Source organism: Neophocaena asiaeorientalis, unplaced genomic scaffold (assembly GCF_003031525.2).
Source record: "Neophocaena asiaeorientalis asiaeorientalis breed wild unplaced genomic scaffold, Neophocaena_asiaeorientalis_V1.1 scaffold430, whole genome shotgun sequence".
In the NCBI taxonomy this organism is placed as follows: domain Eukaryota; kingdom Metazoa; phylum Chordata; class Mammalia; order Artiodactyla; family Phocoenidae; genus Neophocaena; species Neophocaena asiaeorientalis.
In genome coordinates this window covers 3,015,856-3,037,090 of record NW_020173691.1, presented here as the reverse complement: position 1 = coordinate 3,037,090, position 21,235 = coordinate 3,015,856, and the positions used below count along the sequence as shown (strand labels likewise).

The following is a 21,235-nucleotide window of genomic DNA, read 5'->3' as shown; positions in this document are numbered from 1 at the left end:
CATTGTAAAGCAATTATACTCCAATAAAGATGTTAAAAAAAAAAAGACTGTCACAGTAGAATAAGAGGGATAGAAAGAAATTAGCATTCACTAACTCATCCCACTACTTTAGATGCTGTGCATTATGAAAATGACATATTCGGTAAGGTCCCTGTTTGAAGGAGCTTAAAAGAGGTAAAGAGGAAAAAGTTGGGGAGCTTGACTAATATACACGAAAGAATTAGAAAACAAGCATAGTCGGCCCTCTGTATCCATAGGTTCTGCATCTGCAGATTCAACCAACCATGGATTGAAAATATTTGGAAAGAAAAAATTCCACAAAGTTCCAAAAAGCAAAACTTGAATTTGCCACACACTTGCAACTATTTACATTGCACTTATATTGTATTTACAACTGTTTACATAGCACTTACGTTGTGTTAGGTATTACAGGTAATCTAGAGAGGATTTAAAGTATACAAGAGAATGTACCTAGGTTATATGCAAATATTACACCATTTTATATAAGGGACTTGAGCATCCTGAGATGTAGGTATCACAGGGGGTCCTGAAATCAATGCCCCCGAGGATACTGAGGGACGATTATAGTCATTAGCTCTCTGCTTCTGATTAAAAGTAGAGTTCAGGGCTTCCCTGGTGGCGCAGTGGTTGAGAATCTGCCTGCTAATGCAGGGGACACGGGTTCGAGCCCTGGCCTGGGAGGATCCCACATGCCACAGAGCAACTAGGCCCGTGAGCCACAACTACTGAGCCTGCGCGCCTGGAGCTTGTGCTCCTCAACAAGAGAGGCCGTGACACTGAGAGGCCTGCGCACCGCGATGAAGAGTGGCCCCCGGTTGCCACAACTGGAGAAAGCCCTCGCACAGAAACGAAGACCCAACACAGCAAAAATAAATAAATTAAGAACATTTCGTAAAAATCTTAAAAAAAAAAAAGTAGAGTTCAGAGGCATCCATGAGGATTGATGTGTCAGGTAAGAATTTATAATTAGAACCTGAGCAGCATTATGAGGGACTTGGATAGGAGGAGAGTAGGAGTAATATAATGAGTTACCGTATTATAAGCAGGAGCCTGGAAAAGGTAACCAGTCTGACTATATCATGAGAGGCGGAGGCTGTGGAGCTACAAGGCCTCTTCCACAGTATAAATGCGAATGTCAGTTAGTACTTTGAGAAGCAATTTATCATCAACGAGTACAGCCAAAGCTCATACCTAGCAATTCCACTCTTACACATGTGCACCAGCAAAAATGTACAAGGATAAGCACACTATCATTGTTGTTAATAGCAAAAAACTAGAAACGAGCTAGCTGTCCACTGACAGGAGAGTGAACAAACAAATGGCAGTCACAGAGCGGAATTCATATAGCACAGTACATGAGTCAACTGCAGCTGCAGGCAGCAACGTGGGTGAGTCCCAGAAACACAATGCTGAAGGAAGAAGTAAGTCACAGAAGAAGACAGGGCATTACCCCATTCAGATAAAGTTCCAAAAAAGCAGAAAATGCATCAATATGTTTTAAAGGAGCCATACAGAAATGCTGTATCTGTAAAGAAAAGCAAAAGAGAAAGGAACACAAAATTCTGAAGACTGGTTACCTTAGGGATGGGAGAAGGGGATGGGATGGAGGAGGGACGTGCAGGGCTCTTCAGACTTCCTGGTAACATTCTGCTTCCTAAGGTGGGTGGTCATACACGTCGTTGTCTTATTATTATTTAATTTGAATATACGTTATGTATGGGTTTGTTTATGTGTATAACACACATGTGCTTCCGCGTATGGTAATATTACTTAATTAAAAAAAGAAGAGAGAAAAAAAAGAAACAATAGAAGCTTCCACATGGGAATATAAAAAAGGATGAACAGGAATGAAAACACAAAGGAAGATTTTAGCCTGTCATGTTTGGAGGGAAATAGGAAGAAAAAGATTTTGTTAAGAAGGATATGTACTAGCTACTCAGCATGAAAGTTCATTTATTATATACACTTACTTGTTTTTTGGTTGCAGGGTACTTAATATCGAGAATTAATTCCTTTATTTCTGTTTCAATCAAATCTAGAAAGAAAATTAACCAAAGTAAGATTTTCACTTTTATGACAGTTAAACTTTATTCTGAAAGAAAAAATCATGTATTTGCAATATCAGTCAGTCTAAAGGATTTCTGGGTTCTCGCGGAAATTATTGTTTTATTGTTACCAATTTTAATACTCCCTTGATGGCACATTTCATCCTCCAGAGTAATTCCAGTAAAAAACTACACATGATTACTTGTACCTCACCTCATTCCAAAAAGGAGTTGAAATAGCTCATAAATGCACTGAAGTGTTTTGATTGTTCCATTTAGAATATTCTATTAATTTTAAAAAATGACATAACAGTTTGCTTCATTTTTATTGAAGGACACCTACCAAGATTGGGAGATTTTGCTTTCAGTAAGGCTCCCAGTTTCTTCACTAAGTGCATGTCCTTGGCTCGTTCACTCTTCTTATCACTAAAACAATAAATACAACAAATTCTTACAGAATGTGAAACTGTTTTCTTTCTAATTCTGACACACTCCAGATTTCTTTTTCCTTGCTATTCTTCCTATTTAACTTTAAAGGTTATCAGTCTAATCCGAAAAGAGAACAAAATGATAGCTATGAAACAAAGTAAAACAAGTAGCAAATAAAGGACCAGGAAAAGTTAGCAGAGGGACATAAGTAAGCTGGCACGTGATACAACTTACCTCAATGCTAAATGGAAAGGGACATTTACTGTTTTCACACTTCCAGACACTGGATCAACCAGACAGATCTGGTAAGTCTGCGGCTGCCAATTCTGACTGGTAACGTTATTTAAGCCCATTATTTTATAGCCAGGATACAGAAGCCTGAGGAAATCACATACCAATATGGTAAAAATCTTAGAGAAAGGAAAAATGTTAAAAGGTGCTATTATTACAGCTTGGGACCCCTACATTATTATCAATTCAGAAGCATTAGTAAGGCAAATACACACTGAGACCAAAAACATAAGTAAAGCAGGACCCAACTAGCAGGGTTCTTATACCTTGTTAAAATGTGCTAGAAAATTAAATGAACACAATCAGGCCTAAGCTGCAGTGGTAAACAAAGCATTCACCTCACTCAACATCATCACCAGGGGAACTGGAAAGAATCTTTCCTTCTGAGCCTCCACAGTGTAAGTAAGGGCTGGGGACAAATGACAGCACCAAAGCTGACTTTAATTCAGTAGCATATCACGGCCTCTTCAATCAGATTCCTTTGCTATTAAATACTTAATCCTTAATTATATACCAGGCACTCGCAGGAAAAAAACATAATAAAGGACATTTCAATTCTCAAACAACTTGTAATCTAATAAGTAGCTTTAATAAAAGCTTTACTCTAACAAAAGCATTCCTTTCTGTAACCAGGAAAAGGCCCGGCGTTTGCAGCTTACCTGCAGTGCTTTCCCACGTTGAAAGCGCCTACTCTAGGGCCCTGCTGTGTGCTCCACACTTCTAAAATGCCCCTCCGCGGTGCATAGATCACAAGGAACTGAGCTACTCGACTTGGACCCTGAGGACTTCCAAAGGGGGAAAAGTCCACCTTTTCTGGCACTCTTTCGTGGAGGTCCTCTACAATTTGGATCCAACCAGTCTGTGCATCTCGATACCCTTGGAGACAGAGGAAAGGAAAGCTACTTAGTTATGTCACCTAGGTTTAGCAGTAGCCTCCTGAAGCACTCTGGGATGCTTCTGGCGGCAGGGCGGGGAGCCTTAAGAAAAGCTGTAAAAGTACATTATCAGGGGCTTCCCTGGTGGCGCAGTGGTTGAGAGTCCGCCTGCCGATGCAGGGGACACGGGTTCGTGCCCCGGTCCGGGAAGATCCCACATACCGTGGAGCGGCTGGGCCCGTGAGCCATGGCCGCTAAGCCTGCGCGTCCGGAGCCTGTGCTCCGCAACGGGAAAGGCCACAACAGTGAGAGGCCCGCGTATCGCAAAAAAAAAAAATAAAAAAATAAAAAAAAAAAGTACATTATCGGGTGGGATGGAGGGAGACGCAAGAGGGAAGAGATATGGGGACATATGTATATGTATAACTGATTCACTTTGTTATAAAGCAGAAACTAACACACTATTGGGAAGCAATTATACTCCAATAAAGATGTTAAAAAAAAGTACATTATCTTTTTATTATGAAATACATTAAACAGAAAAGAAGATAATAATTATGATAATACTAAATCACCAAGTCTTATTAAAACTTCAGATTTTGCTATATTTGCTTCTGATCACTTTTTTTTCTTTAAGAAAAAAACAGTTATCCCGGAGGCTTCGTGAGCACCCTTCCCTCATCTCATTCCCCTCCCTCCCTCTTTTTAAAAAATTCTGGGGAGGTTATCAGGTTCAAACTTAAAAATACAATTAAAATATAAGAAAAAGATCAAATTGGTTCCCTGCTATTCAAGTCCCTTGGTGATGTGCAGACAGAGGGAAAACATGGGCTGCAGAGCGATGGGAAACAGCTCCGGCTTGTGAGAAGAAAGATGCAGCTGACACCTCTTCCACTTGAGGGCGGCCCCTCTCACAGGCAACTGATCCCTCTCTTTCCAGTACAGGGAGGAAAACGACAGACTGCACCAGCTGCAGAAGGACAGGCAACAATGGCAGCGATAAGATCGCCACAGGGGATTTGGACCAGCTGGTATATATTCTGGAAAAGTCTTGCTGAGAACATACCCTTGATGTTGTTTCAGAAGACAAACGCCATTTCAGGGAGAAATGATGTATCTGCAGCATTAAAACCTATTTCTAAAGACACTTAAACATGTGGCAGGTAAACACTGCAGGAACTCTCTGGCAAGAAGGTTAATAGTGGCCTCAGTCTGGTCCACAGTAATTTAGTGCCCTCAAATCCATTATTCCTCACAATGCTAAAAACAGACCAGATTGTGATTTCTAACCAGTAGTCTGAGCTGACATGTTGCTATTCCAGGTAACTTCAGACAATGCATTCGTCCCTCCTCCTTGGTCAAGGAGATTTTATTTTACTCAGGTTGACAACATGCCCAGATATTTTCAAGTCTCCCTTATAGTTAAGTTTGTCCACGTGACTAAGTCCTGGCTAATGTATTGCAGAAAAAGCTTGGCAAGACTTCAGAAAGTATCTTCAAAGTGGACTAAATTGGCAGTCTTCCTTTCCCCTTCTTCCTTCCTGGGATGCAGATAAAAAGGCTACACCTTCAGCAGCCATTTGAACCATGAGGTAACTTTGCATGGGGAAGCTACATGGAAGGAGACTGAGTTCCTGAGGACATCACAGTGACACCATATCAACCCTGTACTTGGCTCTATTGTTTGCCACTAAATGCAACTTCTAACTGACAAAGTTACTGAGACACTTAAGTGAACTGACCCAAGTACATAGATATGGAAGTCAAATGAGAAAAAAATGAATTTTGCTAGGTTTTGCCATCTTAAATCTGAAAGACTTGACTTGGCATTTGAGGGGGCAAGAAACTGAATTCAGGAATTGACAATGACAGTGAGAACTGAAAACAGGTATGTAAGGAAGAGGTTAAAAGTGCCTGAGTTGGTCAAACTTGAAGGATATATCAGTTAGACTACTGGATCAAGTGTTGCTGATCTGAGTTTATGGTTTAAACAAACAAACAAAAAGCATAAACGTAAAGAATTAAACACTGTTATCAACCAGAAGCTGAAGAAGGATAACACCGTCTAACTGCTGGGGTAGAAAGCAAATTAACTTTTTTTTCTGGATTTTTGTAAGAAAGTACCTTTCCACATGCGTATTGCAATTCCTCTAGCTACGTCCAACAAAATAATTCTGCCAAAATCATCTGTTACTGCTGCCAGCGTGTTACATGGAGACAGACATATACTTTCACCATGGCGTCTGGAATCTGGAAGTCCAAACCTGATATGTGAAAGAAAACAGAAAGCTCAAATCAAAGTGCAATCTAGAAATACATAAAAGAATAATGAAATGCATTGACAAAATAGGCTGAATCTGTCTTTATATAAAGAAATATGAACTTTCTATGGATTAATACCTAATTTATTAACTGATTACACCACATTTTGCAATACAAAATGCATAAGGAAATTTCTTCTATTACAAAATTAAAACACCTAGGTTTTATTTCAGAGATTTTCTATATAGATATCCACAACCTATTTTCAGAGAGTCTCAAGTACAACTAGATTTCCTTGATTAAGTGATACATCATAGGAAACAACACCCTCACAACCAACTAGATTTTAGAATACTCTGCTCCTACACAGGCATCTGTGTAGCTCTGATTTCTGATCTATTCTCTTTTTTTTTTTCTAGATATCATATCTTGCTGATACCAGTGCAGGTACAAGAACGTTCCTTCTTCTAAATAGTTATCTGGAAACTGCTCTTGGTCTATTATCAATCTTATTAGAACTGTGAGTAAAATAAAAGTAAAGAGGTACTGAGAAAGGACCAGAAGAGCTCATTTTGAAAAAAGTCCCTGAGACAAAGTACTCAAACTTCGTTACATCTCTTTGGATGCATAAGGGCCATTTGGCTTATTTCTTGATTCCTGGGCGACCTTAGAAAATGTGATGTGTTATAACATACTTTAAGATGGAAAAAACCCTGGAAGATAATCTTTAATCAATTTTAATAACAGATAATTAGTTATATCTCTTTAGTTGAAGAACATCTAAAAAAAGGGGGAGGGGAGGTTTCTATTTCCCTTTCTATTGGGTAATAAAAAATGATTTAAAAACAGAATCAGGCAAAAATCATACTCACTCCCCACAAAACCTGACGAATCCACTCAATATCCTACAGCACTGCTGTAGCAAGCAAGGAAGCACAAGCCAGCATGTTGAAGAGTGCTTGGATGCATGGGACCCCCCATTTTTATTTATTTATTTTTTAAAGAAATCACTAAGTCCTTTTTGTGTTTCTACAGCTTAATGACAAACTAAACTTTTTACAGAAAGAAATCCAACAGCTATCAAAAAACCAATTTGCCTGCAACTTAAGCTAAGTGTACAGGTGTTTGTAGAAGAGCACGCTCAACACATACATATTGAGCCCCCACTACATGACAGGGAGACAGCTGTGATAAAAGAGGCAAGAATCACTGTCCTCGTGGACTTTACATTCTGGTGGAAAAAACTAGTCCCACATTGGGCTTCCCAGGTGGCGCAGTGGTTAAGAATCCGCCTGCCAATGCAGGGAACACGGGTTCGAGCCCCGGTCCAGGAAGATCCCACATGCCGCAGAGCAACCAGGCCTGTGCACCACAACTACTGAGCCTGTGCTCTAGAGCCTGTGAGCCACAACTACTGAGCCCACGTGCCACCACTACTGAAGCCCGTGCACCCAGAGCCCGTGCTCCGCAACAAGAGAAGCCACTGCAACGAGAAGCCCGTGCACCAGGAAAAAGGGTAGCCCCAGCTCACCGCAACTAGAGGAAGCCCACGCACAGCAACAAAGACCCAATGCAGCCAAAAATAAACAAATAAAATAAATAAATATATATATATATATATATATATATATATAAATTAGTCCCACATTAATGACTTTTAGAAGCTCCAAAGACTCAGGAAATCAACAAATCAGCTAACCACACAAAAAGACCATTAATTCAAGAGCGCATTCCTAAGAATACTAAAATGTGAGAAGAGCACGACAGACTTGCCTTACAGCTAATGGGGTAGCTGGTTCAACCTTGGGTTTTTGCTTCTGGACAGCTTCTTCTTCATGCTTGCTTTTCCAACCAAGCCAACCACTGGAAAGAAAGCAAATTCAGACTAAAACCAGGGCTTCCAGAGTTTTAAACTGCAGACTATCAAAATATAAGTTAAAACCTAGTGAGATGCAAATTAGATCATTTAAATTGTGATGTAATTACCTGGCAGCATTAAATAAAGCAGAAGTGAGTTTACTTGCCACTGCTAGTGCAACGTGAGATAATAATGGTTGCGTGCTTCCCTGAAAAACAGAACATTTGAAAGAGAAAACAACAGCTGACAGATAAACAAAATATATTTTCTAAACGAGATGTACCTTAAAAAGGTAGGAGGTAGCAATATAATCAAAAGTTTTAACTCTACAGTTTAAAAGGGACTCCCCTGGTGGTCCAATGGTTAGAACTCTGTGCTTCCACTGCAGGGGGCTCGGGTTTGATCCCTGTCGGGGAGCTAAGATATCGCAAGCCATGTGGCATGGCCAATTTAAAAAAGAAAAAGAAAAGTAAAATCACTAGTAGTTTAGTTATCTTTAGGATTTCCCTCTTTAAATTGTAATTAATGAAAAAAAATTAAACTAGGACAGTAAAATGGCATTTTTCTACCAGGGCTATTGATTTCTTATCCATATACAACCGGCCCTTTTCCCTCTTATTTTTTTTTCTCATTTTTTAACCAGTTTTTATTTAGAAATGTTTCATATTATACAAAAAAATTTTTAAGTATAGTTGATTTACAATGTTGTGTTAGTTTCAGGTGTATAGCAAAGTGATTCAGCTATATATATATATTTTTTTTCTTTTGCAGATTCTTTTCCATTATACATTATTATAAGATATTGAATATAGTGCCCTGTGCTATACAGTAGGACCTTGTTATTTATCTATTTTATATATAGGAGTGTGTATATATTTATCCCAAACTCCTAATTTATTCCTCCCCCTCTTTTTTTTTTTAAATGTATTTATTAAAGCAAAAAGATGGTTTGAACCATTTTGAGAAGGGTGCTGTTTAAGCGAACAACAGTAGATACCAAATCTAACACCTAATTTTTCCCAATTTTAGGAAGCAATTTTCACCACTTTATCAACTATAGTTGGCGGCTTGCTCTGTCTTTACAATTCCTCATTTACTCAAATCCCTGGTGGGCTGACATCACTAAGCCTCTGATTACTGCACCAATATTTAAAGACAACTCAACTAAGAATTCGGGGCATCAGAAACAAAGAAGGCTGCTTGTATTACACTGACTTTAGTACCTTCTCAGTTAATCTAAGGAATTTAGAAGAAAGTGAGTTGAGACTAATTTTAGCTTACACTGAAACTTAGAAATGTAAACTGCTTAATCTTTCTAAGGCTATGTTACCATCCCAATTTGTAGATATGTTGAAAAATCAAGATCAGTGATGAAACACTTACCTCTAAAGCATAGAAGAAGCCCGTAAATGGATTGGACCCTACAGTGATATACTGAGACATAGCGGGTGGGCTGTTTTTAATTGCTGCATTATATCCACCTATATTGGAGGCAGTCTTCATTTGATCAAAAGGGGACAGAGTCATAATACCTAATGATAAAACAGCAATAACAACACATGATTTTAATGAACTGAAATGACACTGTCATTTTAGGTTATCAGATTTTTATTTCAACTCCATTCTAAGATGCTAACTGCTGAGTTTCATTTAACAGACAAAAGTCATTTTCAAAAGCTACAAGATCAATATCATAAAACATAAAGATACTAAGGTTGCCACCTATAATTACTCTAAGCTATAAAATACTACAAAATTTAAATATTAATTTTTTAAACATACAAATTCAAATGGTACAGATATATAGAGTCCACCAATATCTCTAGGTATTAGTTCACTTCTTCACGGTAACAACTGAAACAGTTTCTTATGCTGCTTTCCAGAAATGTTGGATGCACATAAATGACAGCACACCAAATAAACTGATGTGTGCCTTGTATTTTTTAATTTAATAAAATATCAAGGAGACATGCCTCATTCTTGGCAATCACTCAGAGTACTCCACTGTGTGGCCATGCCATAACTGATCTGACCTTCTGATGGACATTTATGTTGTTTCCCACCTTTTGCCACTACAAATAATGCTGCAACATATATCCTTGATAGATCTGTGCATATCTATATATAAGTTCATTTGTATGGCAAATCCTCATGAACAGAAGTGCAGGCTCAAAGGGGATCTACATTTTAAAAAAAATTTTATTAAGTACTGGGACGTTGCATGCTGTAGAGTGCTGCCGACGTACACCCCGACCAAAAAGGTAGGAGAGTACCTGTACTCCCATATCCTTCCCAACACAGTGAAAATAAACCCTTTCAAACATCTACTGATACCCTGTAGTCCAGAAATCCCCAGGCTTTTACAACGCAGAGGTACTGATCATTTCCCCAAGGCTCTAAGAACAGAAGTAGACAGACTGAATATTGACGCCCACATGCTGTGTGGGGCAGCAGAGAAGCCAGCGCCATTTAAACGCACCAGGTGGCAGGGAGAGAAGTAGGGGGGTAGTGAGCTTAGAGATCTAGAAAGTAAAGATCCTGCTAGATTCCAACACGTGTGGCCTTGGGCAGCGTCTTCCAACTCGGGTACTCTTGGTACATGAAGATACCCAGTTGACAGCTTCCGAACACAAACACACTGCAGAATGGAACATGAGTTATTCTAATTTTCATATGTGTGTACTGCCTCGACTTTGAATGCAAATGGTCCAAAAAATGCATTGCTCCTGAAGAAGAATCCTGGTAAAGGAAATGCTTTTAGGGAGTTCATAAGCAAACAACTTACTGGATTTAGGGATTCAAGTCATCAAATAATCCTTACAAAAGCTGAACTGTTCTGAAAGATTACAATGCCTGTCTCATATTTATGAATGAATTCATGATTCAACATACAGAATGTCTTTACTACATGATTAAAATTGGCATAAGTTCTGCCTTATTCTACCAGCACAACATCAAAGGCTGAATGATGTCACGTAGAAACTGAAATTTAAGTTTCAATACTCTCTCTTCATATTCCCACACACTATAGGTGTGAGTATAAACGGCTACAAGCTATCCAGCAAAATGGATCCAAAATTTTAAGTGGATTTATTCTCACCCATTCTAAAGAGATGGTTGACCAGTTCTTTCCATCCTTGCCACGAATGATCTCTTCCTTCCCACAATTTAAGTCACCCACTTTTTGTTTTCATTATATAGGAAATTCAATAACACTTTGTCATTTCTTATAACTACAGAACTTTCAAGTTATCAGCCAGGTATGCCACAATATCATTTTGAAACATAATAAGTACAACTGACAATCTTTATTAATAATGTCAAATGCAATTTTAAAAAATTTTTATTAGACTACAGTTGATTTATAATGTTGTGTCAGTTTCTGCTGTACAGCAAGGTGAATCAGTTATACATATACATATATCTACTCTTTTTCAGATTCTTTTCCCATATAGGTCATTACAGAGTATGGAATAGAGTTCCCTGTGCTATACAGTAGGTCCTGATTAGTTATCGATTTTATATATGGTTGTGTGTATATGTCAGTCCCAATCTCCCCATTTATCTCTCCCCCTCCTCCCCACCACGCTCCGGTAACCGCAAGTTTGTTTTTCACAACTGTGACTCTTTTGTTTTGTAAATAAGTTCATTTGTACCATTTTTTTAGATTCTACATATAAGCGATATCATATATTTGTCTTTGTCTGACTTACTTCACCCAGTAGGGGCATCCGCTTTCAATCCCATCCCTTGCATCCTGTCAGTATCAACTATATATTTTTTGAAACTTTGATTTTAAGTGTACCACCTTTTGACCACCACCTCTTAGCTTTCCATCTTAATTACTCTAGTAATCCCCTGTAATAATTCTGCATTTCATTAAGAGTTTCAGTGCATTACTCCTACCACTTTCACACTATCTATCCAGTAACTCATGTGATCACTTCGCTTCTTACCTGGTTCTGATTTGTGTTCCATCACAATCACTCTCTTGCACGACTCCCCTGTCTCCCTCTTCCTCCCCATACTCACCTGGCTCAATCTCACCCTTGGTTGACCTAAACTTTCTGCATTCTCTGCTGTCTGCACCAAAAGAGCTGATCATTGTCAGAGAAAAACAATACACCTGAGTTTTAGCATAAGGACCACAAACAAATGGGCATACAACACCAGCCCAAAATCCTACTGTCTTTCTCTGCCCCTCTACCCTCCCATGCCCAAATCTCTTGAAATCTATTCATTGAAGAAACCAGGCTGTTGGACACTAATTTCCTACAGTCTAGATTTTGCTGACTGCATCCCTGTGGTATTATTTAACATTCTGTCCCGCTCTCTGTATTGTGGCAAATTGGTGGGCTCTAGAGGACTGCTGTCTTTTGATTCACCAATTTTAGCACTATTTTTCATTGATTTAAGGTAAATGAAGATGTAGCATATATACAGCCCCTCTTTCCCCCCCCATATTCTTCCAATATAACCATATCTCGATTTTTAAATTAAATTCACACTCTGTTCTCATTATAAAGAACCCACTTCTGAGACAAGCTGCCTACTGTAATTACACTGCCTTAGATGTGAATTTTTCTTTTCTGGATTTATTACTACCTTGTTATTTAGGGTTTTCCCTGAACAACTGAGGTCTTTCCGCACTTTCAAACACCGTATGGTTCTTCTTAATATAAATTTCCATAAAGTCAAACTCACTGGATAATTTTCTAGGTCTATTATACTGGCTAAAGAAGGCCTCTTTGACAAAATGATATTTGAACAGATACCTGAACGAAGTGAGGGAGAGAGCCATGTGACTAGCTGGGTAAAACCTTCCAAGCAGAAAGGGCAACAATTACAAAGACCGCAAAGTGGGAGAATGCTTGTTGTATTTGAGGGTCAGTAAGGAGATCGGCGTGGTGGAACAGGGCAGTGAGGAGGGGAGAGTTCTACAGGAGGTGAAGTCAAAAGGTACCATAAACCAGACAATGTCGGGCCTTGGATGCCACCGTAAGGCCGTTGGGTTTTATCAGGAATAAGATGGGAAGCCACTATAAGGTTGTGAGCAGAGAAGTGACAAAAACATGACTTATATTTCGAAATTAGCTGCTAATTGGCGAACGGATTTTAGAGATCAAGAAAGGAAGCAGGAAGACCAGTTAGGATTTCTTTCTCCTCGATAGTTCAGGCAAAAGACAATGGTGGCATGGACTGCCGTGCTGCCAACGATGGAGATGAGACTCGGTCAGATTCAGGATCTACTGTGGGGGTAGGAGAGACAAAGGTGGACTGGATGAGGAGTGTGACAAAAGGAGAACAGTCAAGGACGACTCAAAAGCTTTTGGTGGTGGCGAAAGCAGACGAAGACGAGAGAGAAGAGCAAAGGAGGACCAAGTGTGAGGAGAGGAAATTAAGAATTCTGTTTGGGATCTGTTAAGTTTGGATACCCAGGGGGAAATGTTCAGTAGTTCGAAAATGAGTAAGAAGTTTAGTGAAGAGGTCAGGACTGGAGTCAAAATGGAGATGCTGTGAGTGGATTTCCTGTTCTTATGTTGCTGAGCTTTGAAAGTAGGGGGTGGAAATATTTATTCTTAAATGCACCCCAATCTGGCCTTCATCCTCGCCATTCCACTTAAACTTCTCAGATCAAAGTCAATGAAGACCTAGCTCTATGTTGTCAAATCCAATGGACCTTCTCCTTTCTTGAATTCTATGACACATTCCACAGTTAACCATTCCCTCCCAAATTTATATGGATAATCAGGACCTCTCTCCTGACCTTATGACCCGTATATCCAACTGTCTACTTGGCATCGCCATTTCAATGTCTGATTGTGTCAGAAGTTAACCTGTAAAAAACACAACTCTCCACTTGTCCACTCAAACCTCTGCCTTCTACGCACATTTCAGCCATAGCCTGACAATCCACTCAGCTGCTCAAACTTAAAAGCTAAGAAGTCTTTGACCCTTTTCCTTCTCTCGTTTCTAATACCCATCCCTTAGCAAGTGCAAATACATCTCCAACCTGTCTGCTTCTCTCTAGCACCACTGCTTCCCCCCTAGACAAAGTCCTCATTCTCTCTTATTGCAACAAACTCCTTGCTGGTCTTCTCTTTATTCTGTAAGCCTCTCTCTAAAGAGCAGTCAGAGGGATATTTTTAAATATCTCCTACTTAGACTCCATCAATGACGTCCACTGCATTTAGAATAAAACCCGAACTTCTCACCCCTATGTGATCTGACCCCAGTCTACATCTCCAACCTTACCTGGTCCCATTTCCCCCTCACTGTACAATCAAGTCACATCAACCTCCCTTCTGTTTCTTTAAGCCTCCAGTCTTCCATCTCTCCCCACCCCGGGCCCCTATCTCGGCTTCTTCCCATCCTGCATGTCTCAGAAGAGGGCTTTGCTCACCAGTCTACCCAGAGTCCCCTCTTCCTTTACTTCTGTCATAACCCTCTGCTTATTTTCTTCTTGATGCTTACTAACATTTCGTTATTACCCTATTTATTCATTTGGTTTAATTGTTTATTTTTTGTCTCCCCATCACCAGGACGTAAGCTTCATCAGGGCAGGGGTACTGTCTGCCTTGTATTTCTAGCACCAATATTAGTGCCTGGGGATGTAACAGGTATTCATTTATTTCTGACCTCTACATAAAGATGTACACAGAATAAAGCTCATGGCACCTTTTCTTTTTTCATTTTGTAGGCTGGGAGATAAATGAATAGAATAATATTTTCTATCCAATCATTTCTCCTAGCCTGTCTCAATGTTCCAAAGTTTAATTAACAGAACAAGGAAGTCACCCTGAACTGAACTCAACACTTTGGAATTTCGCACATTTTTAGGTTAGCAAAAAGTAAAGACAAACGAATGTCTACCAACAAGGTGCTTATTACAGATTATAGGCAGACCTCGGAAATATTGCAGGTTCAATTCCAGACCACTGAAATAAAGGAAATATCACAGCAAAGTGAGTCAATGAATATTCTGGTTTCCCAGTGCAAGTAAAAATTATGGTTACACTATATTGCAGTCTGTTAAGTGTGCAACAGTATGATGTCTAAAAAAACAACATACTGGGCTTCCCTGGTGGCGCAGTGGTTGAGAGTCCGCCTGCCGATGCAGGGGACATGGGTTCGTGCCCCGATCCGGGAAGATCCCACATGCCGTGGACCGGCTGGGCCTGTAAGCCATGGCCGCTGAGCCTGCGCATCAACGGGAGAGGCCACAACAGTGAGAGGCCCGCATACCGCAAGAAAACAAAACAAAACAAAACATACTTACCTTAATTTAAAAATACTTTATTGCTAAAAATTGCTAACCATCATCTGAGCCTTCAGCGACTCGTGTTCTTTTTGCTGGTAGAGGGGTTGAAATATTTCAAGAATTACCAAAATATGACACAGAGACACGAAGTGAGCAAATCCTTTTGGAAAAACGGCACCAACAGACCTGCTCCACAGGGTTTGTAAAAAAGCAGTATCTGTGACACGCAATAAAGCAACGCAAAATAAAACAAGGTCTACCTGTATTCTGTACCAGAAATGCAACAATACACAAAGACAATCTGCACGTCAGGTATCTTCTGTTCCCCCCCTCTGGATTCACACTTCTTCCTTCTCTCCCTGCTGGCCCCAGGAGCCAGTATGTGCATATTATTAGCCCAGACTTCACGTTGGGTTCAGACAATGGGAAGTCTCACCAGGACATCAAAGACAGAAAGGAGAATGAAGACAGGATATCTATTTCCTTGTGACCACTGGCCAAAAGCCATCCTGCTCTTAAGGTGCTGATTCTACTCATTATCTCCAATGAGCAGAATTTAGGCCTAGGAGTGGTTAACAGCTGCACTGCTGATCAGCCCGCAAGACGCTGTACTATCCTTTGTGGTCCTCCTATACAACATCTGTATAAGTAGTTTCTCTGCAAATAAAACCTCTTTCAATTATCCTATTTCAAGGATGCCATCTGTCTTCTACTAGGACTCTGAGAAAATGTATATTTAGCAAAACTATGGTGAAAGCCTCTTTGTAATATGTTGATTGGAAAAGGGCTACAATGTAGTTGTCATGATAGAATCCTTTTATGAAGACATATCTCTGCCTAACCATGCACATATTACACTTGCACTTACACACGTCTGTAAGGATGTTTACCACAAAGCCAATGGTGAGTATCTCCAGACGGTAGGATTTAGAGGGATTTTTTTTTCCTTTTTTCTTTATATTTTTATGTACTATGTGAAAATTTTAACAAGCATATACTATACTATTAAACAGAAAAAAATAGGTATGTGTTTTAAAATAGCATTTCCTTCTTCTCCACACCCATTTCTACTCTTAATTTAGATGCCCATTACTTCTCACCAAGATTATTATAGCTTCCTTACTGCACCTAGTTTCTAGTCTTGACCCCTACATTGCAACCTCTAAACTTCCACCGAAGTGATTTTTCCAACAGGCTAAGTAATAATACCATTCTCTTGTGCAGAGTTCTTCAATGACTCTCAACGTGGTGAGGAGAAAGATATAAGTTCCTCCGCATAGTATACTAGTCCTTCAGAATCTGACTCCTAGTTACAGACTGGCCTCGCTCGGGCCAGTCTTCATTGTTTTTTCCTGCACACAAGGCACTTCCACCCCAGGCCTAGTACCTGTTGGCTAGAGTGCCTCACCCACGCTCGTTCTCTTGGTCAAGTCCTACTCATTCTTTCCATCTCAGATTGAAGTCAACCTCCTGCTCCCTGATTCCCTTGGTGCTGGGGGCTTCTCCTCTGCTCCCACTACAGCCGGTCCACTTGTCACTATGACACCCATCATGCTGTGGCACCGTATTGTTTGCACATGTTTCTCCCAACTAGCCTCATGCTTCCTGACAGCAGAGACCCACGTCCTTCCACCTCCACATTCCCGATACCTAAGACAGTATGCCTTCAAATACTAGCTGCAAGAAAAAAATCTGCTTTTCTCTATATTTTCTCTATATTTTGCTGGTCTACAAGTTACATGTGTAGAAGACTGATCTATCTGGTAATTATATGAATTAAACACATCTGTATAAAAACAAGTCAAATAGTGGGTGACTTAAAACTGTACAGTACTGCTGCTGGGGGCATAATTGCTAAAACTGCTACCATTTCTTAAAGACATTAAACCTCTGATAATCTCTACGTCTGAACTACCTTCCAATGCATATTCTTTTCACATGAGAATAAATCTACATTTCCAATAAATGAGACAGTTCAATCAAAAAGTATACAAAGTAAATTCCAAAAGAATTGGAACTAGTCAGGCTTACCAATACTAGCATGATCGATAATTGTGTCAATATCTTGTAGACCCCATTTCTTATAGGCTAACGGTGGTGGCTGTATGTTCTCATTGCCTGACGCTGCAGCTGTCAAAGATAAAAATTAGACAATCCAAACTTAAATATAATGGAGAAAATGAAGTTTTACCAAAAAATCATCAAGAATAACTTGGTTTATAATTCGAAAATTTCAGCTAAAAATAATGAGGCAAAGTAATGTAAACTACACATACAGTGAGATTTATTCACACCAATACAATGCACATAAAATGCAAACATTAAAAGACTAAGCTGGCTGTCATAAGAGATTTTGGAACACTCAAGGAATTAGAGAAGACTATTAAAAATTCTAGACCACCACTAAAAATCAAGGTGAATTCCAACTGCAGTAGAAGCCAAGTAACTAATTTCTCCCCCTTGAGTAAGACAGTGAATAAAATCCTGGAAACAGCAACCAGTGCCTTAGCGAAACCTGACGGTATGCCCAGCAAAGGACACATCATAGAAGGGTCTTGAATGCAAGTAACTGAGGCCAGGCTTGACAGAAAGATATGCTAACAGTGATAGCACTGCCAGAAAAATGAATGCAATGCCGATCACTGACCTCAGCATTTCCACCTAGGGAGTGAATAATGAAAAGAAAAGCAACAGTTCCAGCTCTTGCCACAGGTTCATGCCCAAGGCCCCAGTCATCAGTACATTCTCATGCTACATTATTAGAAAACGGCTGGATTCTGGTTGTTTATTCTGGAAGCAGAAGTACCCTGATAAAGGAAAAATGTAATCCTCCTAGCCCTCCAGATTTGAGAGTAAGGCCAAGAAGAGAGTTTTCCTATATTGTGAAATAAAAGTCACAACAGTCTGCAGCTAAGTAATCAGAATTATTTTTAGAGCAACTTAAAATAAATAAGAGGGCACAAAGTGGCTTACTTACTTACTTCCTAGGAGATAAAATGGCTTTATGGACTCATACATGACAAAATAAACGGAAGTTCAAACATAGTAAAAATGAAACGGCTGACGATACCAATTAAAACACAATTGTCTATTTCTAGTTTATTTTATGGACAGAATTTTTATCTACAGAAAATGGCCAGTCTCTTTGGGCACATACATTAACGGTAACTATTATGTCTCCAAGATAACAAGGATATTGAAACTTACGGTGGGCTAAATTTAAATAATTTAAAAGATTATGAAAATAGGTATAAAAATTCAAACAAATTTTGACTTTACAGAAAAGCATGTACTATTAAAGAGCGATATAACCAAGAATGTTACAATCTGCTAAAAGGACAGTGAAGATTTTTCTATTGCAATGTAAGATGCTGCATTCTTTCCTTAGAAGAAATTGTTTCTTTTGTGTCTTATAGTTTAGTTCTGGATTTATGAACAATCTTTATGAATTAGATAACACATCTTAATTAAACTCTTCTTTCAGGGAGCGGTCTAAATCATTTAAGAGTTAAACTTTGTTTGCTCTTTTTAGGACCATTAGGCTCCTTTATCCAAACCCAGAAGAAAATGGGGAAAGTCAGCACCAACACTGGTATTTTCATTGCTTTTAAGGCTTTTTGTTCCCATGATTTTAACATCTCTAAAACCGGAATCTTAAAATCAACGGTGTGGCTCTCACTGGCAACATTTTTACTTCTTAGTGAAACAGAAAATAATAGTGCACCTTATAATCAATGGCATCTTGAATTTGATGAAAACCAATATCCTCTTCTAAAGACATAATAGCATCAGAGTGTAAACGAGGGGTAGTAAAGATTAAGAATTCTTGATTATGTGTGCACTTTTCATGCCAAAGTCTGGAAATGATGTAGCTGCCTATGTAGATTATATTTAGGTCTCTAACTTTTCTCTGTTCAGAAGTGTTTCAAGTTAGCAGAAAGCAGCTGATGTTGACTTCTATTGGGTCCTACCTCCTGTGAGGGAAATGCCCCCTGCAAACTTTATGCTATCTTTACCCTCAGTGAGAATTCACAAGGTTTTAGTATGCTGGCCCAAATAGCTGCCCATCTAGTGAGAAATCTGGTTTCTCAGCTAGATGCAACTAAATTCTCCACCCCAGTGTTGAATCTCTCTCTTAACTGGCCAAGACATATTGCTGAATCAGTAAATAAAGCCTGCAGTTCAACTGGCAACATGTAAAGAGAGTTGATGTTCTAGTCCTGGCCTTTATCTTACTGAGCAATCTACCCAGCAATGCACTCCCATTTCTACAGTAACCGTTTTTTTCCCCTTTAAATCTAGTTCAGAAGGCCTTTTTAATTTAGAAGACATATTTAATTCTCTAAGTAGATTAAGTTAAATAAGACAAACATCACCAGAAGTTAGCTATTTCTTGGCCAAAATTACCTTTGGCCACCTGATTTCGACAAGCACGAAGAGACTGAAAAAGGCTAAATCCATCAATAGTCACGATGGCAGCTGGATATAAGATACTCAACTCTTCATTCTATTAAAGGAATAAGAAAGAAGAAAATAATAAATTTTCATTATTGCCAAATAAGCATATCTATTTTTCTATTATAGCTGAATGTCATTATTAATATAAAATTTAAAAATACTATAACTAAACAACTGTCAAACACCCAACACACAAAACAGTATCAGGCAGAGGAACAGTAAAAATAGACAATTTCAGAATGCCTTTTGGCCAAGGACTTAACATTCTTCTCAAATATGAGCCTTTGTACATGGTGAATAACGTTTTCGGGATAGATGGTGGGAGTAACCAAAAAAATGTACAAGTTTCATAAAAATGAAATATAGTCACTGTATGGATTAAAAACAACACATAAAAGTAAAAAGAAGAGAAAAAGGAAACTCACCTGAAATCCCTGACATACATCAGTATATAGTGTCACATACAATCGCACACTTTTGTATGAGACTATACCATATAACATGTTTTTGGTATTCTAAAACTATTCTATAACATGTTTTTCATTACTCAATAATACGTCCATTATATTCTTCCATTTCAATAAGCGAGCAAATCATTTTTTGTTGTGGAGATGCTGTATTTCATTGTATGAACCAAAATTCCGTTAACCAGTTCTTACTGATGGACATTTAGTTTGGCCTCCTGCTTCTGCCTTTGCTCTCCACCACCCATGCTCCACAGACAGCATGATCTCCCTGAGACTCAGCCGATGGAACCACTCTCCTGATTAAATCTCTCCAATGGCTCCCTTCTGCACTTAGAATAAACCCGAACTCTAACCATGCTACAAGATGCGGCCCCTGTCTCTAACCTCATCTCACCTCTCTGCCCTGGCTCCTTGAACACGAAGGCCATTATCACCTCAGTACTTTCCGTGTGCCTGGACCTTCACCTCCCAGGTCTTTGCCTGCCTAATTCTTCTGATTGTTCAGGTCTCGGCTCAAATGTAGTTGCTCTGAGAGGCTACTCCTGAGCCTCTGTCTCAAACATCGTCTCCATTCCCTCATCTCAGTACACTCTCATCAACATGATTACTTCCCTCACGGCACCTATCAGAGGCTGGAATCGTCTTGGAATCCCTAGTTATTCATCGTTGGTTTCCCTCCACCATCCCCAAACTGCAGGCCCCGCGAAAGCAGAAACTGTGCATGTCTCGTTCACCAATGGATTCTCAGTGGTTAGAACTGGGCTGGGCACATAATAGGCAGTAAATAAATATTTGTGAATGAATTAAATATTTTCATTATTATAAACATCACTGCAATAAACATTCTTCTGTATATATCTTTTCACATCACTTTGGTGTAAATTCCTTCAAGGGGGTCTGTTGGGTGTTCACGATTTTCATTTGTGTTATTAAACTGTCTCAACAAAGTACCTATCAATTTTTACTTCTATCAACAATACATGACAGTGTCTGTTTTTCCATATTGTCACCAACTTTTGTTAATCATCTTTGCCAATCTGAAAGGCGAAAAATTATCCAAATGTAGTTGCTTATAGTCCTTAGATTATTAATAAGGTTCAAATTTTTATCATATGCTTTAGACCAATTATATTTCTTCTTTTGAGAATTGCCTTGCCCCTTTTTCTACTGGACTGTTGGGGTGTTTCCATGTTTAAAAGACATTTGTGGGCCACAAGGGGTGGGAAGCACGGGACGAGGGAGCTGGGGTGTGGGCTCACATAACAAGT

The 21,235-nt window shown here is 39.2% G+C and overlaps 1 protein-coding gene and 1 non-coding gene across 5 annotated transcripts in view; both read right to left on the bottom strand.

Annotated features, from left to right (window-relative positions):
• The window catches only part of RAB3GAP2 (RAB3 GTPase activating non-catalytic protein subunit 2), an 87,635-nt gene that overhangs the window by 31,820 nt on the left and 34,580 nt on the right, over positions 1 to 21,235 (bottom strand). For all 4 annotated transcript variants that reach the window (XR_003003853.1, XM_024750484.1, XM_024750485.1 and 1 more), the window contains 10 exons: positions 19,450 to 19,549; positions 17,074 to 17,172; positions 9,165 to 9,313; positions 7,910 to 7,989; positions 7,697 to 7,786; positions 5,786 to 5,925; positions 3,446 to 3,662; positions 2,730 to 2,873; positions 2,410 to 2,492; positions 1,992 to 2,056 (listed from right to left, as the gene is read on the bottom strand). Coding sequence is in view for 3 of the 4 variants with exons in the window: in XM_024750484.1 (XP_024606252.1) it covers positions 1,992 to 2,056; positions 2,410 to 2,492; positions 2,730 to 2,873; positions 3,446 to 3,662; positions 5,786 to 5,925; positions 7,697 to 7,786; positions 7,910 to 7,989; positions 9,165 to 9,313; positions 17,074 to 17,172; positions 19,450 to 19,549 (1,167 nt within the window). In the remaining variant the exon portion in view is untranslated. The remainder of the gene's footprint in view (positions 1 to 1,991; positions 2,057 to 2,409; positions 2,493 to 2,729; positions 2,874 to 3,445; positions 3,663 to 5,785; positions 5,926 to 7,696; positions 7,787 to 7,909; positions 7,990 to 9,164; positions 9,314 to 17,073; positions 17,173 to 19,449; positions 19,550 to 21,235) is intronic.
• LOC112403157 (small nucleolar RNA SNORA36 family) lies at positions 14,474 to 14,605 on the bottom strand. Its single transcript, XR_003003854.1, has one exon. It is a non-coding gene; the product is annotated as a small nucleolar RNA SNORA36 family (small nucleolar RNA).